The 21,839-nt window shown below is 33.2% G+C and overlaps 1 protein-coding gene and 1 long non-coding RNA gene across 3 annotated transcripts in view; one reads left to right on the top strand and one right to left on the bottom strand.

The window, feature by feature from the left end:
• The window catches only part of LOC129926910 (uncharacterized), a 41,486-nt gene extending 31,459 nt beyond the window's left edge, over nt 1-10,027 (top strand). For both annotated transcript variants that reach the window (XR_008778609.1, XR_008778610.1), the window contains exon 4: nt 7,722-10,027. This is a non-coding gene — a long non-coding RNA (uncharacterized LOC129926910). The remainder of the gene's footprint in view (nt 1-7,721) is intronic.
• A 9,591-nt stretch (nt 10,028-19,618) lies between these two features.
• On the bottom strand, nt 19,619-21,513 carry LOC129926967 (G-protein coupled receptor GRL101-like). The gene has a single exon (XM_056033835.1). It carries the CDS (start codon nt 21,456-21,458, stop codon nt 19,647-19,649), a length of 1,812 nt encoding a protein of 603 aa, XP_055889810.1. The 5' UTR covers nt 21,459-21,513; the 3' UTR covers nt 19,619-19,646.
• Between the last annotated feature and the right edge of the window lie 326 nt (nt 21,514-21,839).

Below are 21,839 nucleotides of genomic sequence, written 5' to 3' on the forward strand. Positions count from 1 at the left end.
AAGCTAAGATCACTATTTAGACTTGACGCTAATACTTGAAATAGAGTCCTCACTTGAGACTACGACTAAAACTTAGTCTTGACGCTAAAACCCTATAGAAGATAAAAGAAAAGGATTCTTCTAATCATCTATATCTAGTCTAATTATAGACTTACAAATACGAACGAATTCAAATAGAAAACTATACAATGAAAAATAAAACTCACCCTAAACAGGGGTCAAGATAATCCAACAAGAAAATGTCCAAGGCAAATGCTAAGGCTATCCAATAACAAAAACCAAGGAGAAATTCAAGAGCTCTCAAAACACGTCTATCTGTACCAACGTACAAAACAATGGAGAGACTGTACTAGACGATAAATGACGCAAATCACACACACACACCTAACTTTACGTCGCTAGAAGTTGTGACAATCAACAAAAGCTCAGTCCTCTAGTCTACACAGGAAAATTAATAGTGTAATGACGTCATCAATATAGTGATCAACGCCGCACTATCAATTAGAGAAATAATTCTACTATACAGTTACATAGATAACTGCGACAGTCACTAAGCTAAGTCGTTCATCTAACAACCTTCAAATTCTAGCACTGGAGACCACTAATGCCTTTAAGCCCGGTGCTATTTTTGCATATACTGATGGGTCGGCATCGATAGATTCTGGAAGAGCAGGCTATAAAGCCTACATCGACTTTCTTGGCTCTTACTAAGTAAAAATCTTTGGACCGTGTGTTAGTGTTTCTAGTTTTGATGCGGAGACCATGGCAGTGGGTTAAGCCTTAAATGTCATTGCCTCTCAACTCGGCGATGGAAATTTGAGGGCAACACAGATTGTTGTGATCACTGACTCAAAATCTGAACTACAGGCTTTGCAAAGCCCTGGATCATGGCCATCCAATATCCACACTGTCATTATGGCCTCACTCAACATAAAGCTATGGCACCCCTGTAATAATGCAGTGGGTACCGAGTCACATAGGTGTGACTGGCAACACTATTGCAGACTCTTTGGCCCACCAGAGAGGACAAATTCCACCAACTGAACAGGCTGTAAGTTTTTTGTATGCTCTGGCTATAATTAAAAAAACAACAAGATTACAAAGAGAGTTTGTGTTGCCACACAAACTCTGAGGCGGTCCCCGTAGGAGACGGATCCCTGGTCGACTGAGGATGGCATCGAGCAGGGTATGAAACCGAGACCGTAGAGATAATCAGTCCTGCGCGCTAACCGCACGACCAGGCATTGCTCTTAATCTAATGACAAACTGGTTACAAACTAATAGCTTACTATTGATAATATACATACACATTACGGAATGACAACTACCGGATATGTACAATATGTCAGAAGAGCGATTTTAGATAATCTTTTGGTATTGAGCATTTTCATTTAGGCCTAAATGGAACTAGAATGAGGATGTAAATCTACCTAAATTAAACTACTAATTTAGCACTCTCAATATCTATATCTACTAGATCTAGATCTAAAATATATATTTGGGATAATATAGATGTAATTTAGATAAGCTTTATATAAAAAAAACACTAGATAATCAATTAATAGAGCAAATTGCAATATGAAATATTAAAATAGTAGATTAGTTTTAGTATTTTATAACAATGCAATATTGACATATTGACAACCTAGACTTTAGAAATAAAAATCTACACTTTAAGCCTAGAAATTAAAATTATAGATCTTGATCTAGTCTAAATCATGGCTGTCTGGTAGTGCGGTTTGCGCGCTGGACTGTCGTTTTGATTCATCGATGGTCCCAGGTTCAAATCCTGCCCGCTCCCATCCCCCGTCGTCCTACAGGAGGTTTGGACTACAACTCTGAAGGAACATCCGAAACATGTAAAACAACAAACATTCCAAACTAGACCAAGAAATTTTAAATCTAGATTATATAATGATTTTAATTAGAACTTAAAATCTAAATCTAGTTTTAAAAATCTAGCTCTAGTGTAAGAAAAAAATCTAGATCTAGTGTAAAAAATCTAGCTCTAGTGTAAAAAAAATCTAGATCTAGTGTAAAAAGTCTAGATTAGATCTAAATCTAGCTATTATGTCTTTTTAAAATGCGAGTAACATTACGAGGTTTAATAAACATTACTATACCGAGTTGTTTTAGCATTTCATTTAAAGAATTTATTCCATACTAGACATATGTTACCCGCGACCCGCGGGTTTTTATTTGCGCATTACTTTCGATATAGTCACTGAGTGTTTTGTAAACAATTAAACGAAATAATAATGTAATAAGTAAAGCGAATGTGTCAATGTAAAAATAGTGTGAGTGAAGCTATCAAATCAGAATAGCTAATAGGCTTAAATCCATTTTTTTTTTCAAATTAAAACATTTGTTTGAAGGCCTACATATATTTGATTAAAATTTGAGATGAATAGACTAAATTTTGTATGCTCATGTGTATAAAGTATAAAGTAGATCTTGAGGTAGACATAAATCAAAATCTACACTAATCTAGAGTTAAAAATTGGCTTTTATAGAGTTCATTTTGTGCTGCGCATGCGTGAACTTTTTTCATGAATGAATATAGGCCTATCTCAACACGGCCACGCAGCTTTAGCGAACAGCGAACCAATGTATTAAAAATTAGAAAAACAAATTTGAATGTTAATTTGATTAAAATATGAAATGAATGGACAATAATTAGTATGTTTATGTGTTAAAGCATAAAACTATCTTTGCGAAAAGAAATTTTATCATCTTAGAGTTCAATAAGAGTTTTAGACCTAGGCCTAGGAATAGACTCAGTAGAGAGATGTGTAACCATTTGGTAATGTCTAATGAAAGAATATTCGCCAGGAAATCTGTAGTCACACAGATATCAGGAACTAATTTATGTAAAAGATGCTTTTGAATAATCTAGTGGATTGGATTTAGATGTATGTTAAACGTAGCTAATGATCCTTTCACGTTATTTCTCTTTCGCTACGAAAATAAAATTAGTTTTGCGAAAATCGGTTTACCCCAAGTCGATACATTCTTATCTATTAAAAACAATTAAACGAAATAATTTTTAGTACGCGATTCATGAATGAATATAGATCTAGGCCTATCTCAACTCGGCTTCGCAGCTTTCGCAGATGAATGTAGCTTTAGAAAACCAAATTTGAATGTTTATTTGATCAAAATATGAAATGAATGGACTTTAATTAATATGTTTATGTGTTAAAGTATAAAACTATCTGTGCGAAGAGAAGTTTTATCATCTTAGAGTTGAATTAGAGTTTTAGATCTAGGGATGGGATTATAAAGTAAACAATTAAACGAATTAATATTTAGTACGCGATTCATTACGGAATTGTCTAATGAAAGAATGTTCGTCAGGAAATCTGTAATCACAGATATAAGGAACTAATTAATGTAAAAAATGCTTTTGAAACACAAAATTGAAGGTTAATTTTATTATATAATGAAATCAATGGATCTTCTTTTGTCTTTTCATGTGTCAAAGTAAAAAACTATCTGCGCAAAGTGTATTTCTTAAAATTAGATCTAGGTCTAAATCCTTTCTATCTTTTCTCATGTCAACATTGTAGACATGGCCTAGATCCATAAAATACTATAGCTTTAATAGAGTCGGACAACTTTATTTTTTTTGAGGGTCTTAAGTTTGTTTTAGGTCTACATTACATACACTACGGTCTAAGTTGGTACCCAAGGAACATTCCTGCCTAGTTTTATCAAGATTGGTCCAGCGGTTTTGATGTCTATAAGTAACATACATCCATACCCCTCACATTCTACTTTATAATATAGATGACGTCAAAGGAAAAAAATTCCATTACGTCACACGTCCTAGTTAAACTAAAAAATGTCATCTATACGAGCAGCTTGTCGAGTGTTCATAGACATTGGTGCACCGAGTGAGATCTTTTAGCATTTCATTTAAAGAATTAACTCTATATGACGTCAAAGGAAAAAAATTCCATTACGTCACACGTCCTAGTTAGACTAAAAAATGTCATCTTTACGAGCAGCTTCTCGGGGGATCATAGACATTGGTGCACCGAGTTTGTTCTTTTAGTATTTCATTTGATGGGCTAGTTAGACTTAATATATATATATATATATATATATATATATATATATATATATATATATATATATATATATATATATATATATATATATATATATATATATATATATATATAAACGGATTTAAAACGCTTTTTTTTTGCTTTCTCTGTCAGTCTGTCTGTCCGTTATGTTAATAGCGAGAGAAAAAAAAGACTAAAAGCTATTGAAAATCTGATTAAAATTTAATTTCCCTTCCGAAACATCGCATTAGTTTTAAGTTTCTATAATATATTGTTCCGGATGTTTATATATTTATAGTGAGAGAAAATAAGAATTCCAGATTAATCAAATGCCGTTAATTAAATTAGTGGGATGGTCTGTTATGAAAATTACATGTACCATAGCCTTATGAAGGTTTTTTCAAACCATACTTTGGTGTTAGGAAGCTGTTTTCCTTAAAAATCGGAGCATAATATTAACAATAATTAGATTTTCTAACGTTTTAGCTAGAAAGTAAAATGTTAAACTATTTTTCATAAAAAATCCGGAACAACCAATTTTCGTAAATGAGAAAATTATTTGTTTTATTTATTACAAGAGGGATTTCAAACATTTATTAGCGTTATTAGATTTTTCATATACAATTCGGATCATTTTTGGCGACGATTTGTAAGAAAATTAAGGTAATGTAGTTCGATTTCTTTTTCGAAACAAAATCCGGAACATTATTTACCGATTAAACAACTTTTATTATATTTCGACAAGAAAATTAACTGTAAAATAAGTCTAAAAATTGATTTTCAGCAGTCGTTTCTAGTTAATTACTTTCTTATTTTAAAATCCTGAATAACCTATTGTCGATATTTTTGAAAAAAAAATTATTTGACATAAAGTTGTTTTAAATTAAAAATTTGGAACAATTGATATTGATAAATAAACTATAGTGACGTTGTGTCAAAGAATATAAGTGTAATATTAGTCAATAATGCGATTTCAAACAATCATTTGACATAATTTATTTTTTATAAAACAATATCCGGAACAACTTTATAGTTAATGAAATATAAATCAGTATAGATATTTTAATTTAGCATTTATATTGCTATTTACATTAAAAACCGGAACAATATATTAAAGATCATGTGTTTCTTGCAACGTTTAAGCATGGAAATAAAATCTAATATAAGTTAGAAGAGCAAACAAATATTCATTGGCATTGATTTGTTTTTCACAAAACATCCGGAACAATCTATTATAGATACTTAAAACTATTGCAATATTTCTGAATGAAAAATTAAAGGTTAAATCAGATTTACAATAGCCTCTAGTATTATTTGTTAATCTAATCGTGACGGACAGACCGACCAACAGACAAAACGCACAAAAATAATCTTCTTCTATTTGGATGGGGGCACTAAACAAAAAATTAATAAAATCTGATTTTTTAAAAAAGTTTAAGGAATTGGTTTAGGACCTGATCATGTTGCGACGTTACGCTACTGCACGAAAGTCGCTGCATAAAAAGACCATTTAAAAAAATGTGCGTGATATTTACATACAAAATGCATTATTAGCCTTTATAAACAAACAGAAATGTTTTCTTTTAATTTTAGCAGCTAGTTGACCAGAAAAAACACCTTTAACTATTATTTATATTTGTTGTAAACATTTCTTGTACATTTTATCAATATATTTGACTTAGTGATACTGAAAATACACAAAAATTGTCCATCTTTGTTAGCATATTGTAACATTGCCTCCCTTACATTTACCTAATTGTTTTAGAATTGGTGTATTTTTCTGGAAAAAAAAGCTTGCATAATTAATTTTATAAATTAAACGGTTTGTTTTTAGAAAACCAAAAGTAGCCGTTGCACCTAAACTTTTCAAGCCGCATTTAATGATGAAATAATATTTTTCATATCTCTTCTAGTTTTAGAGATCTGACTGTGACAGACGGACAGACGGACATTTTGCACAAACCTAATAGCGGCTTTTTCCCCTTACGGGGGCCGCTAAAAATGGAAAAGTGGTTTGAGTGCTGAGACAAGTCCCAAAAAGCCCGTGGAGTCTGGGAGCGCATGAGGCGCCTTGACCGCACTTCCCCGTGGTGGAGGCTGTCCAGGCCTTAGCAAGCTATTATAGCACAGTGCAGGACAGGCCACTGTCCTGTTGGCTCATATTTCTCACGGCTATAGCTAAATTTCAATTCACGGTGCCCCCACTGCGAGGAAGAGGAAACTGTGCCTTATATTCTGTCTGACTGCCCCAGACTTGCTGATATCCGTATCGACAGGTCTAGGAAACCAAAAATTCTCGATCTGTATGGTGACATGTATGCACTAGGCAAGTCAGCAGAGTTTCTGTCCAGGGCTTTTGCAATAAATGATTTAAGCTTCTCAAGCCCTCACTCAAATGGAGTTTGATGATGATGATGAATGATAGGTAGGAAGTTATGTGAACCTGGCCTTACTGATGTTATTAAATGATTATCTAATTTATCAAATAGTTTTGTTAAGTGCAAATCTCTCATTAAAAGCCTCAACAAAGAAACTTAAAAAAAAGAAAAGAGAAACGTTTCTCTTTAGTCTTGCGTTTCTAATTCCAGTGTGGCATTCAACAAAATGTGTAATATGAAATACTACTAATTACTTGTTATTTTAAATAATAGTCCACTTGTATGCATACTAAATAGATTTTTCCTCATATTTGTTTTTTTTTTTTATTGTTAGAATGACAGAAATTACTTAAGTAAAACAATTTTAAAAATTGTGCCAACAAATTTAAAACCATTTGCATAATTTATTAAAAATAAGCTAATTTTCTCACTTACTAAATAGTCTCCCGTGTATTTTACTAGTCAATAGTGAAAAGCTGTAAAAAATTGTGAATTTTTATGAAAAAAACTCCTTGCATAGTTAATTTGAAAAATTACATTTTTCGCTTGCGGAAAACGAAATGAAACAGTAGCCTTGCATTAGATCTAAAATATAATATATATATATCGGATTTCAATATCTTTTCTAGTTTACGAGACGGACCGACCGACATACCACACGAACTAACAGCGGCTATTTCCCATTCGGGAACAAACTGACAAGATGTATTTTATGTAACTAACTTTTTTTTTTAAATTGCATACACAGGAAAATAAAGAGATAAAGTAAAGACAGTTTTATAAGCAGTATTTTAATATTGTCTAAAGCTACAGATTTTAATCATCGTATCAGGAGACACACTTTATAGAGCTATGAAAAAATAGAGATTTATTCATTCAGTTTTATTAGTTACCTTTGTTTATTTTGATCGTGGTTTAATCTAGAATCTATGGCGATAAGAAAGAGCGGACGTGTGTAGAAGTAATATATAGAGACAAATTTGTACAAATACTCCTTTTTCCCTAGCGCTATTAGAGAATGGAATGAGTTGTCTGAGCTAGCCAGGAAGACCAGTGACTTGGCAGAATTTAAGTCATTGGTTAATATGCATGACGTAATCATCTTCTTTTTTGAATTGACGTCTGTATTATATAAGATAAGATAAGATAGAGATCTGTAACGAAGGAAAGTAATTTATGAAACAAAAACTTAATGAATTCTTAAAAACGAAATTTATTTTCTGTATAAAACGTTAATCTGTCCTTCTTTTTTACAATACTTCTATTCAAGTCACAACTTCAGAGAGGACAGATGAAGCTGGAAGGAATCTGGACAGAACCTGGACACGCATCTCAAAAAACGAAACGGCTCTAAAGATTTTCCTAAGACAGTTGATGTATATCGCTAAGAAAAGAATAACTAGCTTGTTTACCCAACCGGGAAAATTCTGGTTTGACCGTTATCATAAAGCTAAAGATATAAATGAATTTTAAATTGGCTTGTAAACTAGGTCTAGATCTAGATCCAACATTGTTTATGAAAGGACTATCGCGTTCGGGAATTTCCGAATGTAAGGTATTATTGATTGAAGAGTTTTTATAAATTTATTTATTTATTATTATTTTTATTATAATATAATAGCTATTCTTATTCTAAAAAATTAAACAATATATTATAATACAAGACTTATAAAACCAATTAACTTACCCTCTTGACACCAACTCAACCAAGCATTGTGGAATAGCAGCCGACAACATGCAGACCTCAATTTATAATATTAAGCCAACGAGTGACTTCCTGTCTATATGACTTCTTTGTTTAATTTGATTTTAATTGACGAGTACTACGCATAAATAGTCAAATTGGAAACATCCTAAAATGATATTTAATAGCAGAACTTAAAAAGATTACCAAGAAAGCACAGGCGTAGCTACCAATGTGCGGATGGAGCGGACCGCTCGGGCCATCAAGTGGCCATCAAACTGAGGACAAACTTTCTTGGTAAAAATGACACATTATAAGTACATGACTAGATTGACCTAGCGAAACGTGTAGCACATGTAGCAGATATGTATGTATTTCATAAGATAAGATGAACACAAACAAACAAATGTAATTACTTTACCTTCTATATACTTTTTATAACTAAATTGAATGTAAGCTGTTCACTAGAATGAATCAAATTTTACCAAATTTGTTTAACTTTCTTAAGGCAACAAACTTGTACTCTTTCTTCTGGGCCCATGGTACTTGTTACTTCATTGGTTTTCAATGAGGAACAATGCTATAATGGTGATTTTTTCATTACTAATTAATTAACTCTTTCTCTCCTAACAGACGACACCAACGTTGATTCCACCTGAATGTGGTAAATAATTACGGAGAGAAAGAGTTAATTGTAATACTGGAATGTAAAGAAAGTCAACGTAAGGAAAGGCGAGGGAGCTTTCAAATGCTTGGTTCTTCCAGCTAATTTCAAACGGCAAGAAAGTGGATGTGTTAACCGCTATTAGTTTAGTGTGGTATGTCGGTCCATAAATAACTCCATTAATTACTCATTCATAGAGTCGCGCATTGATACAAAATATTTGCATGTAAGGTCACAGTGGAGAAAGTATAAATTCCGATTCATTAACTAACTAATTGAATTGAACAGAAGTGCTTGTTTCTCAAACTTCTTTACATGACATTTCCAAACAATAAATAAATGCTAGATGGGGTTTTAGGAGCAACAGAAGTCAGCGCCAAGCATTTCCCTGCATTCTGAACTACTTGAACTCATTACTCTCTCGTCTACAACGCACAACTTCAAGTTCAAGACACCCGCCGTTAATGATATTTGAGAAACGTTCATATCATCTAATGTATGTTTTATAAAAAGCCTAAGCAAAATCTATTAGTGTAATCAAAGCTTTTTAAAATTGGATCTGTTTTTGATGTCGCAAAGACGTCGATACAACGCCTGGTCATGCAGTAGGCGCGCTGGACTGTCGTTCGGGACTTATTGACGGTCCCGGGTTCAAACCCTACCCGCTGCCATCCCGCGACGTCCTGCGGGAGGTTTGGACTAGGAAGTAAATTATCTTCAATTCTGAAGGAACATGCGAAAACATGTCAAACATAAAACAAAACGACAAATGGGAACGAGGAAAAAAATACTGAAGCTTTCTGTCAAGAGCATGCGCTGGTAGAGAAATGTCTTATTTAAATCTACTTTGATTTCATCAATATTCAATACAACAGAATAACAATAAAACTATCGTCTCGCGCTCTCTTTAATTAAAGAAGTACTATTGAAGTTATTGCTATAGTACTAAGCATCAGTTTTAGAAAATAAAATATGTATGCACTAAAAGTAAAGGCGGTTGATCGTTGTGCTTGCCACGTGACACCCTCGTTAGATGTGTGCCACAGAAACAGATGATATTTACATCATATACATGTATAATGTCAGGTAATGAAATAAATATTTTTTATAAGAACACAAAGAAGGAGAAGCGTTTTATTCAATTGTGTAGTTATAGGAATTTAAGAAAATACAATAAAATATGACAGCTATTATGTAGTCCATGATAGGTATAGGCCTATGGGTAATATTGTTTATACAAAAATTACAACCGCTTACTTTAACGTTCGAACAAAATTTAATAACTTCACTCAAACATCATCCAACATTAATTGCTAACCATTTTATAATTCTATCGACTGTATCATTATATATCTCACATTTACATCGGATTTAAAATAGAGACATTAGTTCTTTACCTATTAGTTCACACTTATTATCTCTTATGCTACTCATTAGCTAATCAGTACACTCGTGAAAAAAAGAATTATAATTTTTCAAACAAAGTACTCACTGGCCCTGTAGACAAGTTTTGGAACGTAACGATATAGCTTAAATCTTCTGCGCTTACTATATTAACATTTTATGAATGGATATTACTTATTTGATAACAAAACCTTAAAGCTGAGATGTACATTTGCTAACACCACTGGCACTACAAGAATGAGTGTTTCAACAATATTTCTTTTGAAGTATTTTTGTATCCTCTAAATCAGGGGTTGGCAACCTTTTTGTAACGAGGGCCTAATTGAAAAAAAAAAATTTAGAATGGCGGGCCGCATATAAATTTTACGATTGTTTTTTTAAATTGCTGTTGTTTTTTTTTATATAAACAATATCCCGCAAATATACATTTGTACATATTGTGCAGTATTTTACATTTTACATTCGTGCATAACTTTCCGAAACTGTGGAACTAGCTTACTAGTTGTTACCATTGTGACTGCTGTCAAATAAGTCAGTAAACTTTGACCAGTCATTATACTTGTTTAGTTTTAAAAAAATACTTATTCACTGAATGAGACAATATATGTTCCGAAAGTTAAATGTCGGGACAAGCTAAAACTGTCAATGTTGAGCATCACCAGATTATGCTGACCATGTCCTTCAATTGTGCATTCTAATCACAATAGAGCCGAACAACACTCTGACCCCAAAACCCTTCTGTAGAACAAAAAACTATTTGGAGAACTGCCAGATCTGGAAACCACTGCGCAGTTCATCTCATATTACTGATCTGAACCCTCCAACATGTAAACTGAGAACAAAGAAGAAGAACAGATGTATGTGTACCCAAATAGTGTGAACAGCAGCAATTTTTTTAAAGTGTGGAAATACAGCTTCTGGCAATAATAAGACTCCCGTGCAAGTACTGACTGGAACTTCTCTTTGCCTGGAGTTCTGGTGCTTCTGCGATAAATGGTGAGCTGATGATATTGAAAACTGGTTCTTGACGCCTTCAAATTTGCTTTTATAAATTTGCACAATTAAGGAATCTAAATAAGTGTTGTACTTTTAACCATTTCTCTAGAAATAGTTTCAACTTTCGGCAAAGGAAAATGACAAAACTTGTTTTCTTTAGCTTGCTTGTAGAAATGGGAAAGCCTTGTTTGAAAAGATTTAACATGCATTTACATTTCTTATGCAAGCAACCCGTTGCGGTAGGAATTATGAAACACATGAAATCTGTCTTCCACTTTTCATTAGAACAATTGGTAACAAAGTCACAGTTAATGTCCTCCTAGTAACATAACAATAAGATATTTTTTTCTGATCTGCCTTGCCCATGCTTAGCTAGCGCATACATTGGATTTTTTTGTTCCTATATCTTAATTACCTTTGGTTAACACCCCTTGCATTAATAAGTACTATTACTTTGAATTACTTTGGTAATACTTTGTTCCAACATACAGTTGTGTAGCAAGGGATTTGGGGGCCCTGGAGTAGCTTGACCTCTTTAGGCGCCCCTGCATTAAGACTTCTACATCATGACATAATGTACTTCATAAACATATAAATCTAAATTCAAATTGGTACAGTATATCATTGACATCGTTTAGATCCAATGCTAGTAGTTTTGGCTCCACTGACATTGAAGCCATGCTGCTAAGTGTCTCTTCCTCCTTTTTGATTAACTTTTGTTTTGAGAATCGGTTTTATCACAGTTCAGAAATGTTGCCTTTGGAGACGTTTCTGCCAACAAGACAGCGGTCACTCATTGTGGCTGCGTTATCATAGGTTTGACCTCTGCACAGTTAAGTCCAGAGTCCAAGTTCTTCATATCGTTACGCATTTGGATTCACAATTTCACATAACCAATAAATGACTTTTACTTCAAATTTCTCAACATCCATGTAACGAACAATAAGGGATAATTGTACTTAGCGAGAGACATACAGATTGAGTTTATATAAACTTTGTTACAAAAAAAAAAAAAAAAAAAAACAGACCCAAAGAGATTGATTCGAAGATGAACTGATATATATAGTAGTTTATTTAATTCGGACATTACATGAATTCGGACATTCGCTGTTTTCGTGGTCATTAAATAATTATTTTAATATTTATTATAAAACTAGCGCGCTGTATAATGTGCTTGTCTAGTTTCCAATGATTCTGACCAAATTTCCTTCCATTTAGCTATCTTTTTATGTAAGAAAAACGAATTTCAAATTTGTTAGTCAGGTTGTTGTTTTTTCCTATGTTACCCGGATGACTTTACCTCTTCCTAGAGTTAACACTATGTTTTTTAATTGGCTAAGTCTATACTAATGAGCCCGGCAATATTTATTCTGTTTTTTAAGTTGATTTATTTGATTTATAAGCCAAGTTGTCTGATTCCATACAAATAAAAAATTAATAGGGTGTCCGAATTAAATTATGATTTTCTTACCAAAATTTATTTCGGACAGCCAGTTTTGGACATCAATGTTAATGATCTTATATTATATTTGTTCGTTTGTTGTTGTTGTTTTTTTAATAGAGAATAAATGGGCAAATGTTTTGGAGTGAGCTTGGTACATTGAATGAAGTTAAATGCTTAGCTCTAGACCTACTAGAGATAGATCTAGATTAATATAGAGAGAATATAGAGGATTCAGTTAGGCAAGAATGGCTATCCTTACCTGTACTATACAACAAAAGATCATCTGACAGCTGTATTAGAAATTATTAAATTAATAAAGAAAAAACACAAACATTCAACACACATCTAATCATTCATACAATTCAAACATAAAATAAGTCTAAAAGTCGGTATAGAAGTCACTATCCCAGTGACCTAATTTGGTAGAATAAGTGTGTTCATATTTTAACATTTTGTGTTCGTATTTTATGCATAATTCCAAAACATCTTAATGATTTAATGTGAGGGGTTGCCTGGGGATCTTATAATTTAGTTAATTCTAGTAAAGAATTAAAATCTGAGTTTATTGAGGCCTAAATATAGAGACTGTCCGAAATAAATAATAGTGTCCGGAATCAAATAATGTGGGTCAAATTTGTCTGAAGTAAATGAAAACACATGGCCTCTTTGACCTTAAATATAATAACAAATATAATTTAGGGGTACATATATAAGTAGTCATCCTTATTCTCCTTAAACTAAAGAAGATTTTGATACTTCATTTTCTTTTCTATGTCGAACCATTGTCAAATAATGCGCTGTCAAAGTCAAACTTTCAAATTTGGGCTTATAGGTGTCCGAATAGCATAGACTCCTCTATATGAGATATTACTTTTTAGTTACGATATAAGTTTTCAATTTAGCGTACTTGACATAATGTTACCGTTAAAAAATCCATAAATTTTGATGACAGCATTAGTAATTTAATGTGGGTTGTGTGTGTGTGGGGGGGGGGAGGATTGGCTGAATACAAGTAAACCCTCTGCAATTATCATTGTTATTATCTCTGTGGTATGTACTCACTATTTATTCGTATATTTAGTATATTTAAATTTTTACTGATTAATACCGATTATCTCAAATCCGTTACTTTAAATTCTAAACTGGGGCTGCTTTTAAAATGATTTTCTTATACATAAATATATTTTTAAAAAATACTTCTTTTCGTATAATTAATTAAAAATAAATTGACTTACCAAAACAGAGAACTATAAGAAGAAACAAAGGAAACATCTTTACATATCACAACTTATGAAACACTTTCCCAGTGCTTTATTTTCTAAACCCTGGAAACTTCGAAATCTATTGACTCCAAACATTTTCTATCATGTCATGCATGCGACATCAATTCTTCACACCTTGGTAGGCAATAGAACAAATGCGGTAAGGGACGACCTTATAATAGAAATTAACATGATTTATTTTTAAAAGAATTGACGCAATAATTTTCTATAATGTAAAAGACTCTTGTGTTGTGATATTAGATGTTGTAAATGTAATTCACACTTTGGCTTTGATACCGTAACAGACAATAAGTTATGAATTATTCAGTATTAGTATAATTATTTCAAATTTTAAACAGCTTTTGTTTTCAAAAATCGTTTAAATAGTTTAATTATAATTTTCAAATTTCAAGACGTGCGGATACAAGTTTGTTCAATGGCAAATTGTGTGTAAATACTTCTGACAAAATGTGTATTGCAAAGAAGCCTTGTTTAACATGATAAATTAACATTGTAACAATTCTCATTATTCAGGTTTTCTGCAAACTGCACCACACGACACCATCAACTTGAAGAACTTTTATAACTCAGGATTCCAGGACTCAGGACTCTCTCTCTCTCTCTCTCTGTGCGTTTCATTACTTTTGCTAACACGAATGTCGTGTTGAGCCCATAACTTGTGTAGCACAACATATATTAAGTATCACACTTTCCAACAGACAATATATTTATTAATATAAAATAATAATAGATAGGCGATCCAACCATCAGGCTCAATAAATAAATATATAGTAGCTTCAGGAATAAGTAGTGAATCCAACGTCAAATACACTTATCACTGGTACTTAATTAAACTTTACTTCATGCAACAGAAATCATTAATCCTACGTCCTTTCTCAATGGGGACCAAGTAACAACTGTCTTCCACTTCGTGGTCATTTTCAGACCGAGAGCTTTCCCACGTGAAATGAACACGAGATAAAAAAGTGACTACAAATCACGTCATGTCACAGTGATTCCCAGTGACACCGTGCAGTTATCTCATTTCTACGGCACTGTAAGAAATCAAATCCAGAATAAACATCATGAACATAAAATGAAAAGAAATACAATTCGTTCACCTACAATTTTGTTAATCTATACACGTTTGTCCGCCTTTATCAACATGTTCTGAGACAAAAGTAAAAAAAAAAACAAAAAAAAAAAATTTTGTTGTTGAAATTCAATGCTGTCTTTTGATCTTGAGAAGTCTTTTATTTTGTGTTTCATACATGCTAAGAAATAACAGTTTAAGCATTCATTTTTTAGCCTAGCCCAAGTTGGACTATCCCTAATGAGTAACTCAATTAGGTAGGATTTTCGGGTATATATGGAGCTAGTAAGAAATGTTGCATACAGATGTATGGTCAAACATTAAAAGAAGTTGATTCATTGCAATACTAAGCTAATACACTATAAGCAAAAAGGAAGCCGCCAAATATGTGACTACCACAGATATATATCTTCTCTCTATTGCTGGAAAAATCCTCGCACACATTCTACTGAATCGGCTCAAGCAACACCTAGAACATGGTCTAAAAGCCAGTGCGGCTTCAGAAAAGAGCATGGAACTATTGACATGATCTTTGCGGCAAGGCAGCTCCAGGAAAAATGTCAAGAACAAAATGCTGACCTCTTCTCAATATATGTCGACCTAACTAAAGCATTTGACACTGTTAGAGGAGATGGACTCTGGAAGATTATGTCAAAGTATGGATGACCTCAAAAGTTCATATCTATGGTGAGACTATTTCATGATGGCATGAAGGCTCGTGTCCAGGAAAGTGGAGAATCATCGGTGCCCTTCGAAGTATCAAACTGGGTAAAACAAGACCCTAGAATCTTCACTTTTCAGTATTACGGTCTTTGCTATGCTGAGAGATGCATTCACAAATAGAGAAAACAAAGGGATAAATACAACAATCACATTTGAAGGTGGGCTGTTTAACCCGAAGCAGCTCAAAGCAGAATCAAATTTAAAATCAGCAGTAATCAGGGACTTGATATTTGCTGACGACTGTGCCCTAAATGCCTGCTCTAAAATTGATCTGCAGAGCATTGTCAGTGACTTATCAAGAGCATGCTCAGACTTTGGCCTTACCACTAACACAAAAGACTGAAGTCTAATTACCTGCTCCTGGGAAAGCCTACTCGGATCCAAGCATCAAGATAAATGGACATTATATAAATGACGTAGACAGATTCACATATCTTGACAGCACACTCTTCAGAAACAGAAAGATGGATAATAAAATCGACTTGTGTATCACCAAGTCCATTGCATCCTATGTCAGAATGACTAAAAATGTCTGGAACAGACGATGTTTCATACAAACACAAAGCTAGAGATCTTTTGCCGCATCCCTAAACGACGCCTGTATGGCCAATTAAGAGAAAAAACAAAGCGCTCACAAAGCGGACAAAGAAAACGCTTTAGAGACGTCCTCAAAGCTTCTTTGGAATCGTTTATCATAAACCCAGCCACCTGGAAGATAGAAGCACATGACTGACCACCATAGCGTCGTGGTGTGAAAACTGGCGCACTAATTGCCGAGGAAAAGAGATCAGTGCTGTCAGACACTAGCTCCAGCTGGAATAACCTGCCCAATGTGCAGCCGAACATTCCGGGCTCACATAGGTCTTACCAGCCATACGAGGAGGCACAAAACCCCAATGCAAAGCCTTCAGCCCCCTGGGTGACAAAGGTGGTCTTCATCGAACCACGATGTAAGATTCATATATATATATATATATATATATATATATATAAGCATAACAAGATGTTTAAAGCAGTGGTGGGCTACCTTTTTTCCATCGAGAGCCTCATTAAAAAAATTGGGAATGGAGGGCCACATTTATATTCATGACCATAGACAACACATGAATCAATAATTTTTTTTTTACCAATTTAACAATTAATTAAAATTAATTGTTTTGTTTAATAGCAACAATGGAAACTAATACTTCGCCACCTTAAATAATTGTTATGGCTATTTCTCCCGCCAGCATTCTCCAATCAAATTGATTCTTTAAACAATATTTATTAAAGCTAACAAAACATGGTTCAGTTAACAAAATTACTCAATTATTCAATTAATAATTATTAATTACTGGTTATATATTATTGTGTTTGATACATTAAGTTTTAATATAGTTTTAAGAACAAAGCTTTTTTTTTTAAGCTTTTTTATTTTAATTTTCATTGCACTTGATTTCAAGAGTGGAAAAAAAAAGATAGAATACTTTAAAAGATAAAGATTAATATTTTAAACGATGATTAAGAATGAGTATGTTTAGGCTGATAACTGTCTTTTATTGTCTTTCCATACATATCGTTTATTGTCTCTAATTCTAATACATTTTTTTTTCTGGCACAGACTACAATAAAGCCGACAGCTAAGCAGCCAAAAGAAATGTTTATCCAGGGTATACAGAGCAAACACTTATGTGTTTAACACAAATATTTTTTTGTAAATTATAACAAAATACACTTGAGTAAAATACAACAATACTAAAAGCGTAAAGAACTACATAGATTCGTTAAAGAGCATTGTATACAGTGAACTTAGCTTTATTTTCAATACGTCATACTTATTTTGTTCTGAAATTTTGTTATGATATTAAAAGAAAAGATGCATATACGAAATCGGAGTTATAATGAAGAAAGTAATAGTGAATAAAATACATGAAAAATGGACAAGCTCTCATCCGAAAGATGATGCCTATTATAAGCTATCCCGACAAGATCAACGTCTAATCTAACGACTCAGGACCGGACACAACAGAATGAGACAACATATGTACCGGAAGCTCAAAATTGGAACCAGTGAAATCAAAAGAATGCTGACCATGCCCTTTCAAAACTGCTCTCTTTACCAAGAGACACTGGCCCCAAAACATCCCAATAGAAAGAAAACTATGTGGAGAGCTACCGGATTTGGAAACCACTGCCAGTTCATCTCATATATTGGTAAAGTCGTCTAAAGTCGTCTAAACGCTCCAATGTGAAAATGAGAATGAGGAAGAAGAAAAGTTATAATTATTTGTTGTTTTCTTTTTGCCTACAATGCGTTACTTAGTTCAATTTGAACATTTTGTAGGTTTTTTACAGTATTCCAAAATTATTTTTGAAATGTCGATTTCTCTGATATTTGTTAAATTTCCATAATTTAAGTAACTTTATACCGATTTCCAGTGCCAGGTTAAACAGCTTTCTATCAAGTCTACTGTGGATATATACTTCATCTCCTAGGAATTTAAAAGCGCTGTGAGTACAACTGAAAAAAAGATGACGAATAATGTTGGAACCAGAACACATCCTTGTTTTACTCCGTTCTTGATGGAGAATGGCTCAGAGGCGGAACAGTGAAACTTTACGGTGCACTGCATATTTTCATGAAAATCTAACACTAGTTTCGTAGCTTGCTTGTACATCCGATTTTCTCTAATGCGGCTAACAAGCCGGCTCTGCTGACAAGGTCAAACGTCTTGGTCAAGTCAAGAAAAGCTATAAAGAGGGACTGCTTTCGTTCTCTGCTTTTCTCCTGTAGCTGCCGTAGGGAGAAGATCATATCTGTTGTGGATCTACCGGCTCTAAAGCTACAGTGCGATTCTGGGTAAATTCGTTTTGCATCCACTTCAGTATTAATCTAGCTTAAGCCTTTCCAACTATGCTAAGGAGTGAAATGCTTATATAACTGTTACAATAGAAGTGGTCGCCTTTATTTCTGTAAAGTGTTACAATGTTGGAATCCTTCAATTCAGGAGGGGGGGGGGGCATTCCTTGCTCCCAGCACAAACTTAGCAGTTCATGGAATTGCTTGATTAGGGCATGCTTTCCAGCCTGAATGGCTTCTGCTGGAATACCATCTCCTCTGGGTGCTTTCTCGTATGCAAGCATGTCAATAGATGTGCTCAGTTCCTTTACAGAGGGTGTTTCGTCTTATTAGCTCAAAACTGAAAGCGATGAAAAGTTAGACAAAGCAGTTGGTGAGATGACATTTTCAATCTGGTAGAGTTATACATAGTGCTCTACCCATCGCTCCATTTGCAGTGCCCGATTACTGTTTATTGAACCATCTTTTGACTTAATCAGGGCACACCTAATGTTGAGAAGTCAAAAGGCTTTTTTTCATGCCCTCGTGTAGTCCTCTGATATTACCACAGTCGGCACAAGATTGGATGTTTTTACATAGGTCCTGCCAGTATTTGTTAGCACACCGTCTCGATATTCTTTGAGTGCTTGTAAGTTTCTTGGGGTGGGCTCCTTCTTGTAGTTTAGCATAGCTGCTATCCTGTTTCTAGTTTCCATCCATGAAAGATTTGCTTCAAAAAAGTCTCTATATTTTTAATTGTTTTGTTCCCAATCACCAGTGATGATGTTTGGTACATAGAATCACGTATGAACGTCCAGCTATTTTCTACCTCAGTCACAGAGAAGTTGTGTGTATATATATATATATATATATATATATATATATATATATATATATATATATAAGAATGCAAAAAATATTTAAACATTATTAAAACTAAGTATATTGATATTTTCTGCTACAGATGCAAAAATTATTAAGCTGCACCGCATACATAAGAATCAAAGACAATAAATATTATGAACTTTTTGGATAATGTGATTCTCTGTTTCAATCGTTTATAAAATAAAAAAAAAATGTTTTCAAAATATTTCAAAGCTTTAAAAGCTATATTTTGCATTCGATATTTCTATGAAAAATGGCTGGAATAGTGTAAATAATAGGATTGAGTGCAGAATTGACAGGTATTACAAAAACAGCGATCCAGGCGTAAACCTCACGGTCAAAGATGTGACCTTTTAATGAAAGAAATCCAAGTATTCCAACAGGAAACCAGCACATGAAATCTGTCAGGGCAACAAATGCAAGTTTTCTAGCTATATTCAAATCTTCTTGCCGCCTTCTGGCATCATTTCTCATGTTCTGCATACTTTTCCTTACATTGACAATGTTTACAAAAATTAATATTTGACCAATAGCTATAAAAAGAAACAAAATGAAATTTAAAACAACAAAAACAATGAAAGAAAAAATCCAGCCATTATTTTCTGGAGATCCTAGAGGCAGAGCCAAACACAAACCATTAGAAGAGTAAATATTCCACTTAGTAAATATAATAGGAATTATAGCCAACAAAAAGCCGATTAACCAAACTAATGTTAAAGAATATATTTTTCCTACTTTTGTAAATTTGTGTTGACCAAAAGGAAAAGTAATTTTCAAAAATCGATCTGTTGTTATCAAACAAATAAAAAATGTGGAAGTTTCACTTGAAATTGTTGACAGAAATCCTGCAAATTGACACAAAACACTATGTCTCCATTTAACATCTTCTAACACATAAATATTTTTATACTGAATATCTACTACAGCTATTAACAGTAAATACACGCCCATAATAAAATCTGAAACAGCCAGACCAGATACAAACAGTCCATAAGCTTTTTTAAATATCTCTCTGTTCCAACCAATTCTATAAACCAACACAATGCCATTTCCAACTAAGGTTATAAGTCCTACGGTCCAGATGGTAATTCTCTTTAGAATGTCACCAACAAGATGTTTACATGAAGAGATGACATCTACAGGTGCATGACATTTGTCTACTGAAATATTTGGATTTAACATTTGTGGACAACAAAGTTTATAATTACTAGCTCGTAACTCTGAATTTATAGTAAGACCCCGGAAAAAATTTTCTTTAATATTTGTCATCTCAACATTTTCTAAGTTTAAACTGTCTAGTGTAAAGTATTCCGGTATTCCCATATCTTGAAATGTAGAAACTAAAGAATTGCTTAGATTTAAATGTTTTAGAAATGTTACATTTTCAAAGACATTTAATTTTAATGATGAAGTTTTTGTATAGGATAAATCAATAATCTTTAAAGATGTCGGGAAAATAAAATTTTGATCTATTGTCAAGTTCTGGTTGTGAGAAATGTTCAAGACTTTTAATTTGCTAAATGTTTTTACTAAGCTCATATCTTTACTGTTAATTAACTCAGTATAGCTTAGATCTAATACAATAAGTTCCGAAAATTTCCAATAGTGAAATGAGTAGTCAAAGTTTTGTATTTTGCAATAGGATCCAGTAAAATAAACGATTTGAAGTATTGGGCTCATCGTGAAATATACATTCCATGGAAAAATTAAATTAGAATAATTATATATACTTTGTTCCGACGTTAAAATGTACTTAGTGTCCTCAGTTTTGTTTCTATGTTTGATTCTGTTAGAAATACAAATATAATTTTTCGGACATGGTTGATCACATAGAAATGTATTGTTCGAATCATACGCGGATTTGGAAACTACGAAATAGGCCAATTGATCAATACATGTCTCTTGTAGCGTATACGAGACTGTAGCGATCCCTACAATATTATTTGACTGAAATTCATCTTCACCAAACGGACAATCTCTAAAGCTATCGCCGATATAGGAGATGTAAATACAGTAAGAGTTTGGACATTTCATAAAACCTTTAGGACAAAGGAAATCATTGCAGTTTTGTAAATGTGAGTCATCATGGCATCTATAATAACTTGCAAATTTACTTTTAATACATCTGTAAACTAGTTTATCGTTTTCCTGCTTACACTGGAATGCCGGAGATGAAACGTCTGTTTTGTTGGTGTCCTGTATACAAACCATGTCAACATGTTTATTTATGTTAAGTTCAATAATGGAAGTCACGTTAGTATTGTGTTGAAATTCACTTGAGTTTGTACAATCAGATGATATATTAAAACGTTGAAAAATGAAATGATTATGTTTTGTTGGTTGTAAAATAGAAAAAAAAGATTTCTCTCTTGGTTTTTCGATACGATCATTCAGTTTCTCGTTACAGACGTAATG

Source organism: Biomphalaria glabrata, chromosome 6 (assembly GCF_947242115.1).
Source record: "Biomphalaria glabrata chromosome 6, xgBioGlab47.1, whole genome shotgun sequence".
In the NCBI taxonomy this organism is placed as follows: domain Eukaryota; kingdom Metazoa; phylum Mollusca; class Gastropoda; family Planorbidae; genus Biomphalaria; species Biomphalaria glabrata.